General features: G+C 50.5%; 1 protein-coding gene and 1 long non-coding RNA gene across 3 annotated transcripts; one reads left to right on the forward strand and one right to left on the reverse strand.

The window, feature by feature from the left end:
- Positions 1 to 793: 793 nt before the first annotated feature.
- LOC123090404 (uncharacterized) lies at positions 794 to 2696 on the reverse strand. 2 transcript variants are annotated; one of them, XR_006442438.1, is made up of 3 exons: positions 2316 to 2666; positions 1383 to 1571; positions 794 to 1141 (listed from the first exon to the last, which is right to left on the reverse strand). XR_006442438.1 is itself a non-coding variant. In XM_044511724.1 (2 exons), exons 1-2 carry the CDS (start codon positions 2671 to 2673, stop codon positions 1456 to 1458), a joined length of 474 nt encoding a protein of 157 aa, XP_044367659.1. In that variant the 5' UTR covers positions 2674 to 2696; the 3' UTR covers positions 794 to 1455. The 2 variants fall into 2 exon arrangements, 1 of the variants encoding a protein (XP_044367659.1); XM_044511724.1 differs by having other exon boundaries at positions 794 to 1571; positions 2316 to 2696.
- A 2065-nt stretch (positions 2697 to 4761) lies between these two features.
- Positions 4762 to 7537, forward strand: LOC123120171 (uncharacterized). Its single transcript, XR_006459346.1, has 2 exons — positions 4762 to 5459; positions 5719 to 7537. It is a non-coding gene; the product is annotated as an uncharacterized lncRNA (long non-coding RNA).
- Positions 7538 to 25426: the final 17889 nt, after the last annotated feature.

Here is a 25426-nt window from a genome sequence, read left to right on the forward strand (position 1 = left end):
TTCTCAACTAGCACAAATGCCCGTGCGTTGCAACGGGAGAAACAAACTCAAGAACAGACCTCTAGCGAATCATCTTCGTTGCCATTTCTCCTGCGTCATCATGATGGTGGTCACTTGCCCACCTATTACAACAAATGTGATCAATCCCAAGGCGGTGAGCTTGGTCATCACACTCTACTTTGCAACCGTCACATACATCTTCACACGTGCTTCAACACCAATCATGTCTTAACAAATCAGAGCACATAATAATTATTATTAATACAAATCAAGTTAAGCAGGGAGGACATCAATTACTTGAGTCAACACAAACTACATACACTTCACTGCCGCCACCGTCCTCCTTCATCTCTAACATGAACTTGGGTATGTTTCCAGCAGCGAATTATGGCGTGCTCTTCCTCCATGGCCATCTAACCATAGTCTTAAAAACTGAACGAACGACTCACCGGTTGGACTGCCGGCTCATCAGTTCATTCGCGACAAAAAAGAACATTAAAGTTATTAAAAAATAACCTTAGATCAAATAAGTACGCATAATATTGGATGTGATCCATTAAAAAATTACAAAGTGTTTATGACCTAGTTGGTTATTGGTCCTTCAGAGTCCATGCGCTCAAGAACAACGGTTTGATCACAATTTGACACACCATTACAAATATTTTCTTGGATTTGTAGAAGTCCTAAAAACATGCAAAACGTCGGATCTCATTGGTTACAAATCAAAAGTTGTTAACTTGACATTCATACGGCCCCGCCCTAAATAATTCATACCTCATAACAAATTATAACATGGCCAAAAGCATAATATATATGGACCTCATAGGACATTGAAAACAACATTACAATGAGATTCCGAAACATGGTTGCTTGCCAAGAGCTCCTCCACAGGCTAGCATTTTAATTTCTAACGGAATTTATTTCTTATTTTAAATTCCTTCCTTTTTTGCCTAATAACAGGGGAATTTATTCTACTTCCTTTCTAGCAATTTCCTTTTTTTATATATCCTGGGCTGCCATAGGGCGGATTCTGATTCCATGCCGTGCGCTAGCTTGCTATGGCATCGCGACTTCGCAAGTGGCTTCTTCCGGGCGTGCGAGCTCCTCATGGCCGGCCGGCAGACCCACGGCGTAGGCAACCCTGCGACGACAGGGTCGGGTTGCAGCAATTCTTCCTTAATTGTACAACTATTAATGGGAAGCATGCATAAAGCCATTGATCCTCATTTTCGTAGGAAAAATAATTTGAACTAATAATCAACTATGCTAGTCATCCATGCTTATATAGTGAAAAGCATGGAGAGTTCAGTAAAGTGATCTTTAAAGCTAAAAAAAGGAGAAAAAGTAATACATGTCCGGCCGATTGAGTAGGGAGGACATACCATGACTATGTATGCATTTACTCAACAGCTGCGTTTGGGCACCCTGTATGATTTTTTGTCGGATACATGTGCATTAACAGGAGCAGCAACAATACAACGCAGCAAGAACCTCCAATCGTCTTAGATACTTGTCGTCCGCAGAAAATCGGACACCACACTTGTAGCGAAGCAGGTGAGTAATGAACAAACCTGAAAATAAGATTGCCATCCAACACATGACCTATTGAAATTCCTATTCTTTCTCGGCATTCTTACCCTGTACATCTAAATCTTAATGAGGATTTTCAATTCCGGCCACAACCATCCATCATAATAAGAGAAATTAGATGAATGCAGATGATAATTGATAGCTATAGAGGATATCTATAGAAGCTGGAGCTTCGTGTTTAGCCTGAGTCAAATTGAACAAAGACATTTTTCAGCTTCTATAAGAAAATATACTCTTCAGCATCTAGACATTTTTTCGGTTTTGTTGTCACCACGAATGTAGTACAGAAAAACTCTCATAAAAAAGCAATGTACACAAGAACTGTGCACACATTGTCATTTTGAAGAACAACATAATACAGGGAGTGGCATGCACCCCTTTTTTGTCCTGGAATTAGCAATGGCATGTACCACAAGTTTTGTCCGACTAAGGATTGGCATGCGCGGAGCCGCGGACAATAGCTGGTTACTAATTATCCATGTTTATTTGCAGCCAAGATTGATATGTGCATAAATGTCATGCACCACAAGTATTTTCTGGCTAATAGGGAATGTTACACATGCCTAATACTGTTGATTTCCTATTCATCTGATGGTAACGGCGCAGCAAGCAGCATACTGCTGCTACCGCTGTTTTTAGGTGCAGCAAACAGCACAGGTCCTCAGCGGCATGGCCAATTCCCAACTGATGCAACTATGGGATTCCTAGGGTGGACACGCACGAACCTGAACGGTGGCAGTGGATGGGAACAGCGGCGGCGGAGGTGATGCGAGGAGCTTCATCGCCGGTCACGGTCTTCCCTCGAGATTCAGCTGGGATCCCCCCGTGTCTGCTAGGGCCGTCGGGAGCCGCCGCCCCACCGAGATGCAGCTGGAGCCTCCGTGCTGCAGCCGGAGCTGCCGCGTGTCCGATATGCAGTGGGAGCGCCGGGCCGCTGAGGTTCAACAGGAGCCGCCGCGCCTCTGAGCTGCAGCGGGAGCTGCCGCGTGTCTGATATGCAGCGGGAGCGCCGGGCCGCTGAGGTTCAACAAGAGCCGCCGTGCCTCCGAGCTGGAGCAGAGCACAAGAAGTGTATAAAGGCATCTCCAGCCGCGCCCTCAAGAAGGCCTCCCCAGCCGATTTTTTCGCGCCGGCGTCGAAAAAACGGCCCAGTCGCGTCCCCAGGACGCCGAAAATCGCCGGCTTGGGCCGAAAACAGCGCCGGCGGACCCAGCCCGAACCCGGCGCGCTGGGGGCGCCGGGGCGAGTTGTTTTGGCGCGAAGAAGCCGCGGGCCAGCCGCGTCAGCGACCCGACGCCTCGTCTTCCCCCAACGGCCTCGGTTTCCGCGGGAATCAATGGCAAGGCTGCCGCCGGTCAGCCTTGCCACTGATTCCTTCACGGGCGGCGCGTCACGGGGCGGCGCCGACGCCTCCCCTCCCTCGTACGCGTACACACGGCGCGGCCCCGAATATAAAAGCCGGCGGCCTCCACTCCACTTCCTGTGCACACCAGCCCCGCCCCGCCCCTCGCCGCCGTCCAGCCCCTTCCTCTCCCTGCCTCAACCGCGCGCCGTCACCGACGCCATGGCAGAACGCTTCCCAGGGGACGAGGCGGCGGCCAACGGCTTCGGCCGCCGTTCGCTCCGCCTTCTGGAGTCCTGGCTCCTGTTCCAGGCGAACATCCCGGCGCCGCCGAACATGCGCGCCGGGCCGTCGGGATGGAGGCTCAGCGCCGGGGAGGGGGGTGCCCATTCCCCCGTTGCCCGACGCCGCGGCGAAGCCGGAGTACTTCGCCGACGAGGTTGAGATCGTCCGCGCGTCCCTCACCGACGCCCAACGCTCCCTCCCCCAGTACGCCGCCGACAACCACGCCGCCTGGGCGGCGTATTTCGAGCGCCGACAGCAGCAGCGCCTGGCGTCCACCAACGGCGCGCCGGTGGTCGACGGGCGGCAGAACAGCGAGGGGCGCCACCTCTGGTGGGGCGTCCCCAGCTGCACACTCGAGGGCGTGCTCACGCACCTCGAGGGCGGCAACGACCCGCCGTTGGCATACCCCCCGGCGACGCACCGGCGCGCCGGGACATGGGCGCCAAGGCGGTTCAGGGCTTCCTCCTCCCGATCCTCCTCACACTCCTCCGGAACTCCGGCCCTGCTCGCCGTCAAGGCCGAGCCTGCGTCGGAGTCGCCGCTCGGCCGGTGCACTCGCAGCGCCGGCATCGTCATCCACGAGGGCGGCCGGCGCGCTTCGTCCTCGGTTCCTCCGCGCTTCGTCAAGCCGAAGACGGAGCCGGGAATGGCGCCGGTGAAGACGGAGCCGGGGCTGGCGCCGGTGAAGACGGAGCCAGGCCTGGCGCTGGCGAAGGCGGAGCTCGTCGATGACGACGCAGCCCTGGAATGGGCGCGCCAGGACTCCATTGCGATGGAGAAGGCGCGCCGGGAGAAGGCGAAGGAGCGCCAGCGCGCCGAACTGCGCCGCTTCGCGGAGCGCCGACGCGGCCGCGACGAAGGCGGAGTCGTTGTCCTGTGCGACAGCGACGGCGACGACGCGCCGCCGCCAGTCCACCATGGCGACGTCGGGTCCAGCCGGGGCGTCCGCGTCAAGGAGGAGAAGGCCGGCGACGACGATGGCAGCGACGGCGGCGACGACTTCAGCGCCTTTCTTTTTTAGATTAGCTTAGCTTAATAATAATGAAAATGGACGAATTTGGCCGAAATTCGCCATGTTCGGACGAAATTTAACTGTTCTTCGTCATATCTTCGCCGAACGCCCCCCCCCCCTTTTTTTACACTCGCCTGTCGGCGGCCCTGGGGGTCGACGGCTGGGCGACGACTCGCCCCCAGGGCCTTTTTTTTCGCCGGCTCACCCCCAGGCGGCGCTTTTAGACGCCCCCAGGGGGGCCAACGGCTGGAGATGCCCTAAGATACGAACCCCATCTTATGCTTCAACGAATATTCTCTACTACTATTAAACAAGCGAACATATTCATAACTAAGTGCACTCAATCTAGGCTACCCATAACAGCACGGATTAATAACAGCCTCACGATCAGATTCCTTAATTCAATCTAACCATTAAATTATGCTTACCCTCAACCCAAACTGCGTTTAGCAATTTTGACGGGTGGACGAAAACTCTGCCATAGTAGTACATATCCCACGCCCGCACAAGTAGTAGTAGAATAGGAAACAAACATCTCCCCGCATCCCACCTCCAGCCGCCGTCACCGGCCCAATCATCGCACGAAAGTCGCGCCGCACCCTGCCCTTATCCTCGCTCGGGGATGCCGCCGACGCAGGACGGCAGGAGCTTCCAATCCGTCCCCGAGATCGGCGAGGAGATTGGTCGGACCGCTTCGGCGGCATCCGCTGCTGCGCGTCCCGCTCCACCGGCGACCACTGCGCCGTCAAGTCGAATGACCGATCGCGCCTCGCCGACCTGGACTACGGCCTGGCCGGGCTCGAGCCCAAGCTGGCCTCCGCGGGAAACCCAGCGTCTTCCAGGTGCACGCGGTTACGAGGACGAGGCATGGACGCACATGGTGATGGTCCGCCTTCGCCACGGCGCGCCCATCCCGGAGCTGGATGCCGCCGTTGTGGTCACGCTGCTCGCCGAGGCCCTCGAGATCTTGCACCGCCGCATCGCGCACCGTGACGTCAAACCGAACAATGTGCTCCTCGACGCCTAGGACGCCGGCGATGGGCCCGTGCGCGCCCACTCAGTAAATTGTGGAGCGCCGGCGTGGGCCTAGGTTGAACATGTCATGGGATTGGATCGAGCGACCGCATGAGTTGCCGCCGCTGCTGCCTGGGGTCGCTCACCGCTGCGTGAAATCCAATCACCGCAACTTCGCAAGCCTGGAGCCGAATCGCCGTCGCTGTCGTCAGAAAGGTAATCTCTTTCCTTAATCGCTGCCGCCGCTGTCATCCACTCCTTCCTTGCTGTTGACTCCTGCATGTTGTGCTGATCCCCTGGTGTGGTGGGCGTTGGGCACTTCCTGTTGCGTGCGTGCCTGCTGAACTGGCTGCTCGCTTGTTGCTCGACGCTGGTGCTCTGCTGGCTTGCTGCCGCTCTATAGCTTTGCTTTTGAGTTTCTGTATAGTGTTGTTGCTTGCTGCCGCTGGCCTGCTGATGCTGTTGTTCACGCTAGGAAATGACATACCAACATGGGATATAGCATCTCTGAGACCGTACCACAAGGACTTGAAAAGAGCCATGGATCCTACAAATAGGGCAGTGTTTTTATCTCATCTCACCCAATCAATTATTCCATGTTTTATTGTATGCCATTTTGTTAATTATTTTTATATATCTTCAGTATCGATGTATTGATGCTTTTAGAAATTGCCGTATCCCGTGTCTCTGTATCCATATCGCCGTGCCTCCATCCCTGTATCGGCGCATCACATTTAGCTCAGTTGGCTCTCTAATTGCTTGGATTGGTTGTAGATTGAAGACTAGCCTATTGGTTTAGATAAATGATAGGTTTCTGGCGTGTCGGAAAGGAGTATGGAGTTGAATTTTAATTTTTATTACCGCGGATCACAACGGCAAGAGGTATGGTATTACTTGACTACACATTTAACTTTCTTTCTTTTTTGAAACGGATACTACACATTTATCTTATGATTATCTTGAACAACATCTTTCAAAATATGCTGGACAATCATGCTTGATGCTAAGAGATATGGTGTTACTTGACTACGCATTTATCTTCTGGTTATCTTGAACAGAATGTTTCAAAATAGATTGACATAGTAGCGCACTATCTCGCCCTTCCCACTAATTCTATGGGCATAGGCTATATCTATTTTGCCCGTCAACATGTTGCGGCTATTTCAAGGCAAGGTGTTCTATGCTTCATTTACAAAATGACAATTCATGATTCTCCGGATTAAACATCTTCTATTTACTAAGTTTGTGCTTACCAGGGCAGCATATTATATGTGCCACATAAAGTATTTTTTTTTGTTTTAACCATGGTGAAGTCATTTCTAGATCTTTTCACCCAGGTGGTGGAATAACTATAAAAAACAAACTAAGGTTCTTATTCGTAGAAATGATATTATTGGAATGAGGGTGTATACTAGCAAAACTCAAATTGGCTCCTTAGTACTTGGGCATTGAATACACAATTGTTCATGTAGAACATCTTGAATCCAAATCTTTTTTAGGGAAAGTGGTTGGCCAATTTAACCATCATACAACCATTATTCAGGTATGTCTATATGAATTCTTTTCATTAGGCTTGGAACTTTAGACCTAAAAATTGAGCTTGGCCAAAGTTACTTTAATAGAATGGAGAAAATATGTGATTTAAATTATTAAATATAGTGGAAAAACAATTCTCTTGTTTTCGAGGAGTTAACAACCTTTTTTTGCTGGTTGGTCTCAACATGGCTGAATCTCTAGCATTTTATTTCAACCGAGATCTATAATTTGTAAACTATGGTACCATGTCGTATTATATATGAATGTATTTTTGCCTGTTTTTATCGTTATAATTTACTTACACTAGCAGTAAATACTAAAAGTATATGGCCATATGAGTCATGCTTGCCAAGCGTCTTCTGTTTTTGTGAACAACTATGAAAGTATTGGTCTTCACTGTTGTGTGCACACCAGTTAGCACCAATGAGCAGCTTAATACCTTTTCCTTAACGAATAAGGATAAATGGGAAGCGCAGAATAAAATCTTTGTGAAGATTTTTTTTTGCGGAAGCTTGGTGAAGACATTTCAACAGAGATGCCATAGTTTTGTATAAGTGGATTTATTGCTTGGTTTCTATATGCCCTTTCTGGTTTATTATTATTCATTAGCGCCTTGTAATAGAAGATATCTCACAATCAAATTTGAAGTGAATCTACACAAGTCATGAGATGGTTGGCCATTGTTGCCCAAGACGCTATGTTCGATTTTCTCCACCACAATTTGTTCTTTGTTTGTGGTGGCATGTCTTTTTGACCAATTGTTTATTTATTTTATATTACATATATTTCATGCGCATAGTCTTTTTCACGACCAATATACGGACCATATGCCCACTATATGCCCACTGTTGAATAAGGGGTATTTTAATGCATGTTTATCATGGTTTACCGAGGCATGTGAAAATCGAGACGTGCGTTGCACGTGCAAGCTTACTAGTAGCACATAAAGCCTTCCTCTGTAAATTCCCAGTGCGCTACCTTCCTCTGAGCTCCTCGTAGTGCGTGACCTGCGAGTCTGCGACGCACCTCCTTCCTTCGTATATTCCTAGGGCTGCTACCTTCCTCTGTCTCCTTGTTGTCCATGACCTGCGACGCTTCTCCGGGAGAGCACCGTCGGGTGGCCCACGTAGTCCTCATCCAGCTCTGACCCCGCCTCCTGCTCCCAACCCCCACTGCATCCTCTCACCTCCTGCTCCCCACCCCCGCAGCATCCTCGGACTCATGTGTCAACGGCAACGCGGGGACTTCCAGGTGGCTGGGGTTTGCTCTGGCTGTGCGTCAGGGCGCCGGGTTCAGTCATGGGCGGAAATCACAGTTGGATGGAGACGCGCTCCCTCTCCCTCCGTCTGCGCCGCGGGCCACTCCGGCCGCGGCGGCCACCCACCCTCCGCCCGCCTTTACTCCGGCTGCCGGCCTAGAGGCTATGCCGGCCCGCTCCCCTGCAAGCGGCCTGCCCTCGCCCGCTGCGAGCCTTGGATGGAGTACGCCCGAAAAGGGGGAGATCCAGGGCGAGCCCAGCGGTCCGTCGGAGGTGCCGGCGACTCCTCTGTCCCCGTTGCCGCGGGATCCCCGGAGCCCAAGCTGGCGCCCACCCAGATCTGAGGTGGAGATCGAGGAAGCATGCTTCGGACCGGCGGAAGGCGGCATGGCCCCCCCCCCCCAAATGAGCGCCCCCGCCTCAAATCCATCGTGGTAAGTGACAACCCCCTCCCATCTCCGGCCACCGACGACATTGAAGAAGGATGGGAAATCCATCATTCGCGCAAGAACCGCCGCGCCAGCCAGGATCCATTTAGTGCTAGGTAGAAAACGAGGCGTCGACCATCTCGCCATGGTCATAGCCACGGGCACTCGGCGGGCAGAGAGGCCTTCTTAAGCAGATTCAAGGGCTTCTGCTTCCGCTGCATGAGCCCTCGCCACCGTCGAGTAGACTGTAGGGATCCATTGCGCTGCATCATATGCAAATGCCAGGGTCATTTTGGCCGAGAGTGCGCCGACAACCCACGCAACAAGGGGCGGGGCTCGGCTGCAGTTCAGCCGTGCTCCCCGCGCCGGCTAGTCCGCGAGCGCCTGACCTTTCCCCCTCCGCCTGCCTCACCACACCAACCAATGGAGCCGAGCGCCCTCATCAACCACGCCCGCCGCCCCCGCAACAGCCACAAGGTCATCGCCTCCTCGCCGGCGATGGAGCACCAGCTCTTCCTGCTGAACCAGCACGTGGTCGTGGTCACCGCGGTGGGCACCAAGGCGCATGCGGCGAGCCCGCTCTCCATCGGCCGCGCGCTTGAGCGCGAACTCAAGATCCCTCCGCACCTGCTCCGCGTCACCAACCACGACCCCGAGGACTTCTTCGTCTACTTCACCCTGCCGGCGCACAAGGACCCGGCAGTGGGGCGCGGCTCGCTGTCGGTGGATGGCGTGCCGTTCCTGCTCGAGCCCTGGAGGGAGGACGCCCACGCCGTCCGGCTCAAGTGGATGCTGCACGTCCGCGTGGTCATCGAGAAGCTTCCCATGCAGCTCTGGACGATGGAGGGCACGGTGGAGGCCATCGGCGACAAGGTCATCGTTGACCGCCTCGACAGCCGGACCCATGAGCGCGACGACACCAAGCTGTTCGCATGCTGGGTCTGGTGCTGGGACACTGCCCACATCCCCACGAAGCGCACCATCTAGAAGCATGCCCGGGGCACCGGCCGCGTTGATGAGATGGTGGGCTACTCTTCTTCGAGTCGCGTCGTGGCGCCTCCGCCGGAGCTGATGCAGTACGACTTGCTTCTCCACCTGGATCGCGTGGAGGACTGGACTCCTCTCTCGCCGCGTTCATCCCACTCGCCGCAGAGCGGCATCCCCTCCGACGACGACGAGCCTGACGAGCGCCCCTACCCACAGATCGAGACGGGTGTATGGGTCGAGCAGGTGGAGGATGGTCGGCCGACGCTTGCCCCCGCACCAACCATGCGCCCTCAACCTCGGGTGGCATCCACGGGCTGCCGGGGCATGCCGACCACTGATGGCCGGCGCGACGATGACGGCGGAGACCCTGGGTACCAGAGGAGGAGCTGGACGGATACGCTCCTTGGCAGGGGGCGTGCCAGCGACAGGGGCTCGGCCCCAGCCCCGGCGCCACCTGCGGAGCGGCTGCGTAGCCGCACCCCGCCTCGCGACACCGCCAGGGCGCGCCGCGGGGCAGGCACCTCTGCATCGACAAGCAGGCCATGATCGAGCCGGCCAAGCGGAAGGAAGCGACGGCTGGGCCCTCCCGCCAGCAAAAAGCAAGGGGCAAGAGCGTGGCCCGGTGAAAGTCCGGTGGCTCGGCGGTGGCAGAGTCACCGGGCGGCCCCTCGCTGCTCGCCCCACCGCGCAGGCTCACACAGGAGCAAGGCAGGGTGCGGGCCTAGCTGGGGGGCAGGGCGCGGCAGAGGACCCGGTCGAGGAGTTATTCCAGGGAGCAATGCACACCCTCCCCCCAACCCCACGGCCCCGCCCTGACGACATGGCCGCGAAGATAGATGAGGTGATCGCCGCCAAGCTTGACAAGCCACTGCGCTTCGATGATGGGGACGATGGAGGCAGTGACGGGTCGCTGGACATGGGGCCTGCCCTGTCCCGTCAAACCCCGTTGGCTGCAAGCATGCATGAAGTGCAGCTGGGCACGGTCATGCAGAGGGTCACAGAGATGCAGCTCCAAGAGGAGGGAGCCGAGGGCGCACTGCAGCCACCCCTCTTCTCCAAGCCGGCGTCGGCAATCGTCGGAAAGCCACCGGCGAGTGACAAGACGCCCCTCAAGGCTTGCCCACAGGCCAAGCCGGCCAGGCAGAGCGCACGCCAAGCTGCCAACCCTTCCCCAGTGCCGGTCTCCCAGCGGGCGACGCTCAGGCTAGTGCAGGGCCTCGGGGTCCTCGGGCCAAAGGAGAAGATGACGGCTCAAGTTGCTGAAGCCCTCATCCGCCATTTCGATGAACCACTGTCTGATGACGACATCGCTGCCATCGCGAAGCTCACCAGCCTCGACGCCAACACGCTCAAGGCGATCGCTGGCATGCCTAGCCAGAATGGAAGCGCCGCGCCGCCCCGTTCCCCATGTTAGATCATCTTAGTTTAGCTATCGGCCGATGACAACCAGCAGTGTGCTGGGTAGAGTTAGGTTTGTTTTCATGCATGAAGTGTTGTAGCAGTAGCCAGGCTAGGAGGCTAGCTGTTTGCCGACGGGGTTTTGGGCATATTGGTGGCCGCCGGCGACCCCAGGATGTACGGATGGTGTTTATGTGCCCTAAATTTGCAACAGTAGTTAGTTGTCGGCCTTTCATCGAGTATCGCCCTGTTTCCATCCACCATAGCTTGAGCGCTGTTCGGTTTCCCTATGGATGACACGAACATGCCGATCATGAGCTGGAACGTGAGAGGACTCAACACGCCGGCGCGATGCTCGGTCATCCGTGACACTGCACACGATCACAAGCTGGCAATCCTCTGCATTCAGGAAACCAAGATTGACTGCTGGTCCACCTGCCTAGCAAGAGAAATAGGTGGTACATGGCTTGACCAATGCATAGTTCTCCCAGCCATTGGAACAAGGGGAGGGGCGGCCATTTTCTGGAACTCTAGCATGCTCTCTGTGCAGTCCCATTTGATAGGGCAATTCTCCATCACAGCTAGGGTGCAGATAGGCCAGTCAGGCAAAGATTTCTGGCTAACCACGGTCTACGAGCCTTCGGATGAGAATAGAAAAGATGATTTTCTCGCGGAATTAGCTAGAATTTCCCCACCACCTGGACAAGCTTGGCTCATCAACGGCGACTTCAACATTATATACGAGGCTAGAGATAAGAATAACAGCAACATCAATCGTCGGATCATGGGAAAGTTTAGAGCGGCAATTGACGCGGGTGGCCTCCGTGAGATCAAATGCAAAAACTGTCGCTTCACCTGGAGCAATGAGCGTAGAAACCCTACCCTAGTTAGCATCGACAAGTTCTTTTGCACAATTGCTTGGGAGGGACTTTTCCCTTCCTTTCTCTTGCATGCTGCATTGACATCGTGCTCGGGCCAGTGCCCCCTTCTTCTTGCAGCTGCTGCAGGCCCACGCCGACCGGCAACATTCAAATTTGAATCGTTCTGGCCCCGGTTCCCGCGATTCCAGGAGATGGTCCAACATGCCTGGAACAGGCCAACATCTTCGCGTTGCGCTTTTGCAAGGCTAAGAGAGAAAATGAGTAGGGTAGCTAAGGATCTAAAGATTTGGAGCAAGTCTCAGTTTGGTGGGGCAAAGATCCAGATGCACATTGCAAATGAAGTGATCCTACGCCTCGATGTAGCGCAGGAAACTAGAGCCCTATTTGATGCGGAGTTCCATCTACGGAAAATGCTCAAGCTCAAGATTTTAGGGCTTGCGGCCATTGAACGTGCTAGGAAGCGCCATGCCTCCAGAATTACGTGGCTGCGAGCTGGGGACGCGCCAACTGCCTTCTTCCAAGCGAAGATCAATGCTAGGAGACGCAAAAGTTTCATACACTCACTGCATGGACCGTCAGGTGTAGCCATCAAGCAGGAGGAGAAAGCAAATTTGATCTATGATCATTTCTCCTCCATACTGGGCACGGCAGCCCACCGCAACACCACCATAGGTTGGAGTTCTCTCGCCATGCCCAGGCTGCAAGGAGGAGGGCTTGACAATCCTTTCACAGAGGAGGAGGTATGGCATGCTATCAAGGCATCACCGGCGGATCGTGCGCCCGGCCCGGGCGGTTTCTCTGGCCTCTTCTTCAGATCATGCTGGGCAACAATCAAAGATGATATCATGGCAGCGTTCAACCAGTTCTACAACTTAGTAGGTAGTAATTTTGGAGCCCTGAACACTGCGGTGGTTGCATTACTGCCCAAAAAGGACGGAGCAGCATCAATTAACGACTACCGGCCAATCAGCCTCATCCATTCCATAGCAAAGTTGATCTCCAAAGTTCTGTCCCTCAGGCTTGCCAATGTGATCCACACACTCATCTCACCAGCACAGTCGGCATTCCTTTGGACAAAATGCATCCATGATAGCTTCCTATATGTTCAAAACTGCATCAAGGCCCTACATAGACGGAAAACACCGGCTCTGCTTCTTAAGTTAGACATAGCAAAGGCCTTCGCTAATGTGTCTTGGGAGTACATCCTAGAGATGCTGCAACAACGGGGTTTTAGCGCGCGATGGAGAGATTGGATATCCTTGTTGCTGTCCTCCTCCTCGTCGTCCTTCGTCCTCAACGGAGTACCAAAAAAAAGATCCGACACCGGCAAGGCCTCCGGCAGGGCGACCCCCTGTCGCCATTCATCTTCATCCTAGCGATCGACACACTGCACCATCTACTTCAGGCCGCCGCTGCACAGCATATCATCGCACCACTACCAGGGCGGGAGTTAAAGCTTAGGATTAGTCTATACGCCGATGGCGCCGTCATCTTCACAAATCCGGTGAGGGAAGAGATAGATGCACTCATGGAAATCCTATGGGATTTTGGCGCTGCCTCCGGATTACACATCAACCCATCAAAGTCGACGGCCTTACCCATTAGATTGAGAATATAGACCTAGAGTATGTGTTGCAAAATTTTGGAGGGGCAGAGGGGCAATTCCAGACCACATATTTAGGCTTGCCGCTGACACTAGCTAGACTACGACTAGCAAACCTATAATTCATCATTGACAGGATCAAAGCTCGACTTGCGGGATGGAAAGGAAAACTCCTGCCAATAGCTAGTAGGCGAGTACTGGTCCGATGTGTCCTCGGTGCTATGCTTACCTTTGCTCTAACTGTTCTCAAAGTACCAAAGAAGCTACTCAGGGAGATCGACAGATGCCGGTGTAGATTTCTTTGGAAGCAAGACGAGGCGATCACAGGCGGTAGCTGCAAGGTTAACTGGTCCACGGTGTGCACTCCTACATCACATGGAGGACTGGGGATCCTCGATCTCAAGCGTTTCAGCCGCGCCCTTAGATTGCGATGGCTCTGGATAGCCTGGACGGACCCTGAGAGGCCTTGGGTCGGCATGGAGCTGCCATGCAGCAGCATTGACAAAACCCTTTTCACAGCGGCGACCACAGTCACCATCGGCGATGGCGTGAAGGCACTCTTCTGGCACTCCCTTGGTGCGGGCCGTGCACCCTGGCCAGTTCCTTCCCTCTCCTCTACTCGCACTCCAAGCAAAAAAACAGGACGGTGCACGAGGCTGTCACACACAAGACTTGGATAAAAGACCTACGGCACGGAAACCTACAACCTCTGCTACCAGAATTTGTCAGGCTGCACTGCAAGATCGCGCCGACAGTGCTAACAGAAGGGAGTACCGACCAGATTAGGTGGAATCTAGAGGCTAGGGGACAATACTCAGCAAGTTCGGCTTACGCCGTGCAATTCCAGGGCAGATTACTAGCTGATTGGCAGAAGTTGATTTGGGAAGCAAAGGTCCCTGGATGCATTAAGATCTTCTCCTGGCTCCTACTGAAAAACCGTCTATGGACTTGTGACAGGCTACAAAGGCGTGGCTGGCCGAACTGCTATTTTGCCTGCTATGTGTACGCAACCTGGAGACAGCGCACCACCTCTTCTGGAGCTGCCCAGTAGCTCGGGAGGTGTGGGAGAAGGTAGCCGCAAGACGTGGGTGTCGGAGCCTGCACCCACGACAACAGGTGCAAGATGAAAGTGCCATCGCCATGCTCCAACGGATGGCTGCAAGTCCACGGCCAGCACAACAAAGGGCCAGCAACGCCACCATGCTGTTAACATGCTGGGAAATCTGGCAAGAAAGGAATAGGTGTGTGTTCAAAGGAAAGACAACTTCAGCGCAGGACATCATCAAGGCCATTGAGCATGCCATCGAGCTTTGGCGTCAAGCAGGAGCAATTCATCTGGAGCGACCCTTTTGGGATCCACCGTGAAAGTTTAGGCCAACAGTTGTTTTCGAGGTTTTTACAGTGTTGTAACAAAACTGGTCCTAGGACCTGCACCTCACCCTTTGTACTTTTCTCCGTTGCTTCCTGCTTATCAATGAAATGCCAGTATAACGCTGGATCTTTCAAAAAAAGTCATGGGCGAAGAGAGAGAGAGAGAGAGAGAGAGAGAGAGAGAGAGAGAGAGGAGTTCTCCGACAGCTCAGCCATGGACAGACCGATAGCGAGCGAAGATTTCTTTGTTTTGGTGGATTTGATTTGATTGATTGATGGATGATTTGAGACCAGAGGGGAGTTCGAATTAGGGGAGAGAGAGCAGGAAAGAGGCGTGGACTACTTTAAACACAATGCATTATGGGAAGGAATTGAGATGTACGCGGGACATGGCCTGTTGCCGTGGTTTAGAAGGCCGAGGAATTTTAGCCGTCAAATCTTTATGATTAACATAAATTTAACAGATATAAAGGGGTGACGTATGGAGAACTATGAAAGCCTTCATCCTTTAATATTAGGTAAAGAGAGGAGTGTTTATTCACTTGTCATTGCATGAGAGTAAGGCAAAGGTATTAGGGATGCCTAGTCCTGAAATGCAAAAAATATTTACTTTATGTTGTCAAATAATAAATTTCTTGGAAAGTGTTGGTATGGAGGGCAACCGTGGATACGGCTAGCCATGGAAAGTGAAAGAATGGTGGAAAAAGGAATAAACTTTATTTTCTGTTTGGGAACCGCCTATGGCATATCTAGCATGGAAAGTGTTTGGAACTCTAAGTCATTTTCGTTGGTGGGATGGATACACCACCCAAAATGTTTTTATCTCTAAGTTTTTCGCTTTGAGCTCTGGCACCTCTACAAATCCCTACTTCCCTCTGCGAACGGACTTTCTTTTACTTTATGCAGTTTTTATTTTGAAATTTGAGTCTCCATCTTCTCTCATAAAAAGCACCAACTAGGAGGCAATATGATCGTGCTCAAGTATTGGGTATAGTTAATATTCGAGTGTGTTTCATGAATGGATCAATGTTTGAGCATGATGGGCTAGGGATAACTTGTTTTAGCATTGATATATTGAAAGACATGGTTGCTTGTTGATATGCTTGAGTATCTAAATTAGTATGTCAAAACTAGACCATTGCTTTGAATCACATAAAAGTCCAAATGTCCATGCTATAAAAAAAGAATATGATATGGCTTGATGAACAGCACTCCACATCAAAAATTTTGTTTTTACCACTTACCTACTCGAGGACGAGTAGGAGTTAAGCTTGGGGATGTTGATATGTCTCCAACGTATCTATAATTTTTGATTGTTCCATGCTGTTTTATTATCAATCTTGAATGTTTTATAATCAATATATAGTCATTTTATATTATTTTTTGGTACTAACCTATTAACATAGTGTCAAGTGCCAGTTGCTGTTTTTTTCCATGTTTTATACATCACAGGAAATCAATATCAAACGAATTCCAAATGCCACGAAACTTCACGATGATTTTTTATGGGCTAGAAGGAAGGCAATGGGCCCTGGTTGCACCTGGGGGGGGTGCCCCGAGGGGGGCAAAACCCACCAGGGCGCGCCAGGAGGCCCAGGCATGCCCTGGTGGGTTGTGCCCACCTCGGGTGCCCCCCGGACAGCCTCTTTGCTCTATAAATACCCCAAAAATACCAAAACACTAGGGGAGTCGACAAAATATTCATCCAGCCGCCGCAGAGCCCAGAACCACCAGATCCAATCTAGACACCATCACGGAGGGGTTCACCACTTCCATTGGTGCCTCTCCGATGATGCGTGAGTAGTCCTTTGTAGACCTTCGGGTCCGTAGTAAGTAGCTAGATGGCTTTCTCTCTCTCGCTGAATTCTCAATACAATAGTCTCTTGGAGATCCATATGATGTAACTCTTTTTGCGGTGTGTTTGTTGGGATTATGCATCCACGGAGGAGAATTTTTCGAAGGATCTATATCTGGCGGTGAGACAGCCATCTACTCTGATGGTGAGTCATCCACGGGCGAGACTGATTCATTGTATCAACTGCAAGACGGCGGGCTTGGGGGCTATTTGATACGTCTCCAACGTATCTATAATTTTTGATTGTTCCATGCTATTATATTACCCGGTTTGGATGTTTATGGGCTTTACTATACACTTATATATCATTTTGGGACTAACCTATTAACCGGAGGCCCAACCCAAATTGCTGTTTTTTTGCCTATTTTCAGTGTTTCGAAGAAAAGGAATATCAAACGGAGTCCAAACGGAATGAAACCTTCAGAAGAGATCTTTTTGGAATAAACGCAATCTAGGAGACTTGGAGTGAACGTCAAGAAGCAGCCGAGGCAGTCACGAAGGTCCAGGGCGCGCCCTAGGGGGGTGGGCGCGCCCCCACCCTCGTGGGACCCTCGTGGCTCCCCTAACCGACCTCCTTCGCCTATATATACTTACGTACCCCGAAAACATCCAGGAGCACCACGAAACCCTATTTCCACCACTGCAACCTTCTGTACCCTTGAGATCCCATCTTGGAGCCTTTTCCGGCACTCCGCCGGAGGGGGAATCGATCATGGAGGGCTTCTACATAAACACTATAGCCTCTCCGATGAGTTGTGAGTAGTTTACCACAGACCTTCGGGTCCATAGTTATTAGCTAGATGGCTTCTTCTCTCTCTTTGAATCTCAACACAATGTTCTCCTCGATCTTCTTGTAGATCTATTCGATGTAACTCTTTTTGCAGTGTGTTTGTCGAGATTCGATGAATTGTGGGTTTATGATCAAGTTTATCTATGAGAATATTTGAATCTCCTATGAATTCCTTTATGTATGATTGGTTATCTTTGCAAGTCTCTTCGAATTATCAGTATGGTTTGGCCTACTAGATTGATCTTTCTTGCCATGGGAGAAGTGCTTAGCTTTGGGTTCAATCTTGCAGTGTCCTTTCCCAGTGATAGTAGGGGCAGCAAGGCACATATTGTATTGTTTCCATCGAGGATAAAAAGATGGGGTTTATATCATATTGCTTGAGTTTATCCCTCTACATCATGTCATCTTGCCTAATGCGTTACTCTATTCTTATGAACTTAATACTCTAGATGCATGCTGGATAGCGGTCAATGTGTGGAGTAACTGTAGTAGATGCAGAATCGTTTCGGTCTACTTGTCACGGCTGTGATGCCTATATACATGATCATGCCTAGATATTCTCATAACTATGCACTGTTCTGTCAATTGCTGGACAGTAATTTGTTCACCCACCGTAATACTTATGCTACACTAGTGAAACCTATGGCCCCTGGGTCTATTTTCTATCATGTAAGTTTTCGATCTACTTTATTTTGCAATCTTTACTTTTCAATCTATATCATAAAAATACCAAAAAATATTTATCTTATCTTATTATCTCTATCAGATCTCACTTTTGCAAGTGGTCGTGAAGGGATTCACAACCCCTTTATCGTGCTGGTTGCGAGGTTCTTGTTTGTTTGTGTAGGTACGAGGGACTTGTGTGTAGCCTCCTACTGTATTGATACCTTGGTTCTCAAAAACTGAGGGAAATACTTATGCTACTTTGCTGCATTACCCTTTCCTCTTCAAGGGAAAACCAACGTAGTGCTCAAGAGGTAGCAAGAAGGATTTCTGGCGCCGTTGCCGGGGAGGTCTTCGCAGAAGTCAAGACATACCAAGTACCCATCACAAACTCTTCTCCCTCGCATTACATTATTTGCCATTTGCCTCTCGTTTTCCTCTCCCCCACTTCACCCTTGCCTTTTTATTCGCCCTTCTTCTGTTCGTCTTTTCGTTTGCTTAGATGTCTTACTTAGCTCGTCTGCTCGTTTGGTTGAAATAGTTGTTTATTTATTGCTAAACAAAGAACCTAAGATCTATGGATCCTCAGCCGCTTGCCAATCTTTTTAAGAGATCCAATTATGATGAACCAAATTCTAGTGATTTGAGTGCACTAGATTATCTTTATGAGGTTTTGCTTGAAATTCGTGAATCTAAAAGTTGTGATGAAGAAATTTATGAAGAGATTCATGTTAGCTCCTTGAATAAAAAGCATGATTGCAATGATTTTACTACAAACTCTATTGATGTCAACTGTGCTAATAATATGCAAAACCCTAAGCTTGGGGTTGCTAGTTTTGCTATGTCTACTACTTGTTGCAATGATCATGATTGGGGTGATGATGTTTCTTATGATCCTGAAAATTTATTTAAGCCCCATGATGAATATGAGATTGATAATAGTGTTTGCAATAATATTGAAAGTGGGTTTGGAAGAGTGTCAACTTTAGATCCCACATATTTGGAGAATTTTCAATCTTATGAAATTGTTGATAAAAGTGGGTTTGGAGTGGTCTTGATTTTAGTTAATGTTAATCCCACTATATTGGAAGAGTGTCAACTTCGCATGCATGTGGATCGTGTTGAAAATATTTTATGTGATAGCTATTTTGTTGAATATTCTTGTGATCCCACATGTAATTATTATGAGAAAGGAAAATATGGTTGTAGAAATTTTCATGTTACTAAATTACCTCTCTTTATGTTGAGATTGCTATTATTTCTTTCCGCTTCCTTCTATATGCTAGTTTTTCCTTGCTATGATAATTTGTTTGCCTATAAGATGCCTATGCATAGGAAGTATGTTAGACTTAGATGTGTTTGTCACGTGTTTCATGATGCTCTCCTTGCGCTTCAATTCTTGTCTTTCATGTGAGCATCATTAAAATTATCAATGCCTAGCTAAAAGGCTTTAAAGAAAAGCGCTTGTTGGGAGATAACCCAATATTTTTCTTTGCTTTTATTCAATAAATAATTCATATAGCTTATGTTTAGATGTGGTTTTATGTTTTAATTAGTGTTTGTGCCAAGTAGAACCTATAGGATAACCTACGGTGATAGTTAATTTGATCTTGCTGAAAAACAGAAACTTTTGCGCGTACGAGAATAATTTAAATAAATCACATAAACGTGCTTTTTAGTTGATTCTTTTTGCAGTAGATTAATAGACAAATTTCCTAGGACTTCCTATCTTGGTAGGATTTTTAGAGTTCCAAAAGTATCCCAAAGTTACAGATTGCTACAGACTTTTCTGTTTTTGATAGATTCTTTTTTGTGTGTGTTGTTTGCTTATTTTGATAAATCTATGGCTAGTATCGGGGGGTATGAACCATAGAGAAGTTGGAACACAGTAGGTTTAACACCAATATTGTTAGAGTACGTAATGGGCCTGGGCTGGCGGTATAGCCCATTAGTCTTAGGGTTAATTAGAGATAAGGGTCGCTTGCTTAGGGGTCAAGTAAGCCTTGCTTGGGAGTCAAGTAAACCTCTCTATATAAAGAGAGGAGATGTATCAATCTAATCAAGAAAGAATTAAGAGGGAAATCCCTTTCCTCTTGACTGGCCGTGGGCAAAAGGCCCCCGGCCGGCCCTCTCGTGCCCACCTTCTAGCAGCGGCATAACAATTTGGTATCAGCTAGCTTCGGTTCGATCATGTCTTCACCGCCGCCAAGCCCGTCTCTTCTGCTGCCAGCCACCTCGTCGCCTCCGGCGACCACCACGACCGTCACTCACTCCTTCCCGCGCCGGGATCCTCCGTCGCGCCCGCCCCCACCGTCCTCACCCCGGAGGTGTTCGGGTGTTGCGGGACCTAACCCAGGCGGTCCAGGAGATCCACATGTTCTTGGCCGGGTCCTACGGGCCGCCCTGGCTACGCCGCCCATCGCCGTCCCCGCACCGCCGTGGCTGCCGTGGCAGCCGCCGCACCAGGCGGCCTTCGCCGAGCCGCTGCAGCTGCCATCCATCACCACCACCGCCCAGCCCTGGCTGCAGTGGCAGCCGCCGCTCCTAGCGGCCTCCGCCGCGCCCGGCGCTTTGCCGCAGCAGCCGCTGCCCGGCGCGACACCGCAGCAGCCATCGCTGGTCAGCTCCGCCGCCCAGTATGGGATGCCCTACGACGGGACTGCGATGACCTTGTTCCCATCAGCACCGACGCCATCCTAGGGCGTCCACATCCAGCAGATCAAGTCCCTACTGCCGCAGTCACCACTTCCATCTTGGATCGCTACCCGCCACGTGTCGGTGGCGGTGAGGCTGCAGGCTGCTGCGCGCGGCCTCCTAGCGCGTCGGCGTGTGTGGAAGATGCGTGGTCTGCAGATGCCGCTCCTCCAAGTTGCCCTTCGCTGCGCAAAGGACCTCGATCTCGTCCGCTGCCTCGAGGATCTTGGGCATGCGGGTTCCCCCACGGGCGGCGAGCATGCTATTTTCCCTGTGGGCAGCGACCTCAAAGTCTGCGACATCGGCGGTTGGGGGGCGCACCCCTCCTCGACATTCTCCATCGCAAGCCCTTCACTCTTCCCTGTGCAGTGCAGACCAAGAGCCATACACATGCACTCCTTTTGTCCAGGTGGTGTCCATGGGATCTAGGTGGCTGTACACGTGCACGTCCAAAATAAAGCGTCCCAGTCTATTTTAGTTTGAGAGTAATAACACAAGCCGAGATGTAAAAGGCTTGTTTTAGGTGTTAGGTTTGTGTTGCATTGAGTCATGGTTATAAGTTTGTTAGGCTGCAGCTCGAGGACAATCTGCATGTCCAGGTGGGGTGTAGTGTTAGAGTACGTAATGGGCCTAGGCTGGCGGTATAGCCCATTAGTCTTAGGGTTAATTAGAGATAAGGGTCGCTTGCTTTGGGGTCAAGTAAGCCTTGCTTGGGAGTTAAGTAAACCTGTCTATATAAAGAGAGGAGATGTATCAATCTAATCAAGCAAGAATTAAGAAGGAAATCCCTTTCCTCTTGCCTGGCCGTGGGAAAAAGGCCCCCGGCCGGCCCTCTCGTGCCCTCCTTCTAGCAGCGCCATAACAAATATAAATAAAGTATGAGTTAATTACAGTACCTTAAAGTGGTGGTTTGCTTTCTTGCACTAACGGAGCTTATGAGATTTTCTGTTGAGTTTTGTGTTGTGAAGTTTTCAAGTTTTGGGTAAAGATTTGACGGACTATGGAATAAGGAGTGGCAAGAGCCTAAGCTTGGGGATGCCCATGGCACCCCAAGGTAATTCAAGGACAACCAAAAGCCTAAGCTTGGGGATGCCCCGGAAGGCATCCCCTCTTTCGTCTTCGTCTATCGGTAACTTTACTTGGAGCTATATGTTTATTCACCACATGATATGTGTTTTGCTTGGAGCGTCTTGTATGATATGAGTCTTTGCTTTTTAGTTTACCACAATAATCCTTGTTGTAAACACCTTTTGGGAGAGACACACATGATTCGGAATTTATTAGAATACTCTATGTGCTTCACTTATATCTTTTGAGCTAGACAATTTTGCTCTAGTGCTTCACTTATATCTTTTTAGAGCACGACGGTGGTTTTATTTTGTAGAAATTATTGATCTCTCATGCTTCACTTATATTATTTTGAGAGTCTTTTAGAACAGCATGGTATTTGCCATGGTCATAAAATTGGTCCTAATATGATGGGCATCCAAGTTGGGTATAATAAAAACTATCATAGAAAGTGCATTGAATACTATGAGAAGTTTGATTCCTTATGATTGTTTTGAGATATGAAGATGGTGATATTAGAGTCATGCTAGTTGGGTAGTTGTGAATTTGAGGAATACTTGTGTTGAAGTTTGTGATTCCCGTAGCATGCACGTATGGTGAACCGTTATGTGATGAAGTTGGAGCATAATTTATTTATTGATTGTCTTCTTTATGAGTGGCGGTCGGGGACGAGCGATGGTCTTTTCCTACCAATATATCCCCCTAGGAGCATGCGCATAGTACTTCGTTTCGGTGACTTGTAGATTTTTGCAATAAGTATATGAATTCTTTATGACTAATGTTGAGTCCATGGATTATACGCACTCACACCCTTCCACCATTGCCAGCCTCTCTTGTGCTGCGCAACTTTCGCCGGTACCATACACCCACCATATACCTTCCTCAAAACAGCCACCATACCTACCTATTATGGCATTTCCATAGCCATTCCGAGATATATTGCCATGCAACTTTCCACCGTTCCGTTTATTATGACATGCTCCATCATTGTCATATTGCTTTTGCATGATCATGTAGTTGACATCGTATTTGTGGCAAAGCTACCTTCATAATATTTCATACATGTCACTCTTGATTCATTGCATATCCCGGTACATCACCGGAGGCATTCACATAGATTCATATCTTGTTCTAAGCATTGAGTAGTAATTCTTGAGTTGTAAGTAAATAAAAGTATGATGATCTTCATTATTAGAACATTGTCCCAAGTGAGGAAAGGATGATGGAGACTATGATTCCCCCACAAGTTAGGATGAGACTCCGGACTTATAAAAAAATAAAAGAGGCCAAAGAAGCCAACCAAACGTCAATTGGGATTTCCTCCGGCAGGTCCTCTCCAGTAGGGGCTTCTCACCTGTATGGGTCCATCGAGTATTGAAATTGGTCAAGGGGGGCCAAACTACGGTCTCGGTTAACGGAGAAGTCGGGAACTTCTTCAGGAATAAGCGTGGATTACGCCAAGGCGACCCCATGTCACCGCTCTTGTTCAACTTCGTCGCCAACGCGCTGGCTGCCATGTTGCGCAAAGCCGCGGAGGCTGGCCACATAAAAGGGGTGTTGGGACACCTCATCCCAGGGGGGATATCCCACTTGCAATATGTGGACGATACGCTTTTGTTGTTCCAGCCTGACCTGCATAGCATTGCGACGATCAAGGCCTTGCTCATTAGCTTCGAACTCATGTCGGGCCTTAAAATCAATTTCCACAAGTGCGAAGTGATGGCTATGGGCATAGACGTGCAGGATAGTAGGCGCGTTGCAGACCTGCCGAATTGCAAGTTAGGCAAACTCCCGTTCACGTACTTGGGTCTCCCGTTAGACGCGAAGCGTGTCACGATCGATGGCTGGGCGCCGCTGTGGACCAAGGTGGGAGGGCGGGTGTGCCCATGGAGGGGAAAGTTCCTTTCCTCCGCGGCTAGGTTGATTCTCACGAATGCAAGCCTCTCCTCGCTGCCGCAATTCGCTATGGGGCTTTTCCTCTTGGCAGAAGGGGTTCATGCCAAGATGGACACACCCTGGTCTCGTTTCTTTTGGGAAGGAGCGGGGCCCAAGCGCAAATACCACATGGTTTGATGGGATGCGGTGTGCCGCCCGAAGGCCTAGGGAGGGAGGGCTAGGGATCACGAACACTAGAATCCTCAACATTGCGCTGATGTGTAAGTAGATTTGGAAGCTGTCGCAAGGGGCGATGGGCCTATGGGTGGACCTATTCCGTACTAAGTATTTCCCATCTGCGAATTTTTTGGAAGGAGTGGCGAGAGGTTCCCCCTTCTGGAATGACCTTCAAGCGGTGCGGCCGGCCTTCGCCCTGGGAGCCAAGTTCTCCATCGGCAATGGCCGTTCGGCCCGGTTTTGGTTGGATCACTGGGTGGGATCCCAACCTCTTTGGTCCAAATACCAGGATCTATACGTACAGGCGGTCAACCCGGAGATGAGCGTGGCTTCGGCGCTTGCCTCCTCACCCCCTGCGATTTGCTTCCGGCGCGAGCTAATGGGAACCGAACAAGCTCACCTAGCGGAGTTGCTTAGTCTCATCACGCCGGTCTCGCTGTCCTCGTCCGAGGACACCGTGCAGTGGTCCCTGACCCCTTCTGGCAAGTTTTCGGTCAAATCTTTGTACCGGAAGCTGTGCCAGAATCAGGCCTGCCTTGTGCCGAAGGGGTTATGGAATACTCGCCTCCCGCTTAAGATTAAGGTGTTCTTTTGGCAGCTGTTTCGCAACAGACTGCCTACCTCGGCTAACGTTGCCAAACGCAACGGCTCGTCGTCTGGTTTGTGTGTGGTTTGGAATGTTGCAGAAGATGCGAACCACGCTTTCTTCCGCTGCCCATTAGCTTGCTTCGCTTGGAGCGCGGTCCGCGCTGCAACTAACACCTCCTAGAACCCTCGCTCTACCAGCGATCTAGCGGCCATCGTCGCTTCTACCACAGGTGGCAACAACCGCGTTCTTTGGAGCTGTCTCGGAGCCTTGGCTTGGTCTCTTTGGCTAACCAGGAACAAACTAGCGATCAAGGGAATCTTCCCATCGCACCCAGCTAACATCATCTATAAATGCAACCTTTTCTTGCAGCAGTGGAGTCCATTGGCGAGGCGCAAGGATGCTGAGAAACGGAAGCATGTCCAAGACCGTTTGCTACACGTCTACATTTTGGCTAGGGAGCCTCTTGCCACTGCTTCGCCTAGATAGTGGCCCTTTTGCCCCGCGATCGAGCGAGCCTGCATGCTCTAAGCTCTGGCTTCGAGCCATGTAAACGCTTCGATGCGTAATTCGGCTGGTCTGCTCCTAAACTGCCATGAACTTGTGTGTTGGCGCCGGCCTTGAGCCTTCGTGCTTGTTTCGTCTGTTTGAGTCTATGACTGTTACGCTGCCTAGTTGTGGGCTTTATTAATTTAAAGCCGGACGCGTCCAGCGTCTTCGTTCTAAAAAAAAGAAGCCAACCAAAATTAAAAAAAATGAGAGAAAAAGAGAGAAGGGACAATGTTACTATCCTTTTTCCACACTTGTGCTTCAAAGTAGCACCATGATCTTCATGATAGAGAGTCTCCTATTTTGGCACTTTCATATACTAGTGGGAATTTTACATTATAGAACTTGGCTTGTATATTCCAATGATGGGCTTCCTCAAATTGCCCTAGGTCTTCGTGAGCAAG

Source organism: Triticum aestivum, chromosome 1B (genome assembly GCF_018294505.1).
Source record: "Triticum aestivum cultivar Chinese Spring chromosome 1B, IWGSC CS RefSeq v2.1, whole genome shotgun sequence".
NCBI lineage: Eukaryota > Viridiplantae > Streptophyta > Magnoliopsida > Poales > Poaceae > Triticum > Triticum aestivum.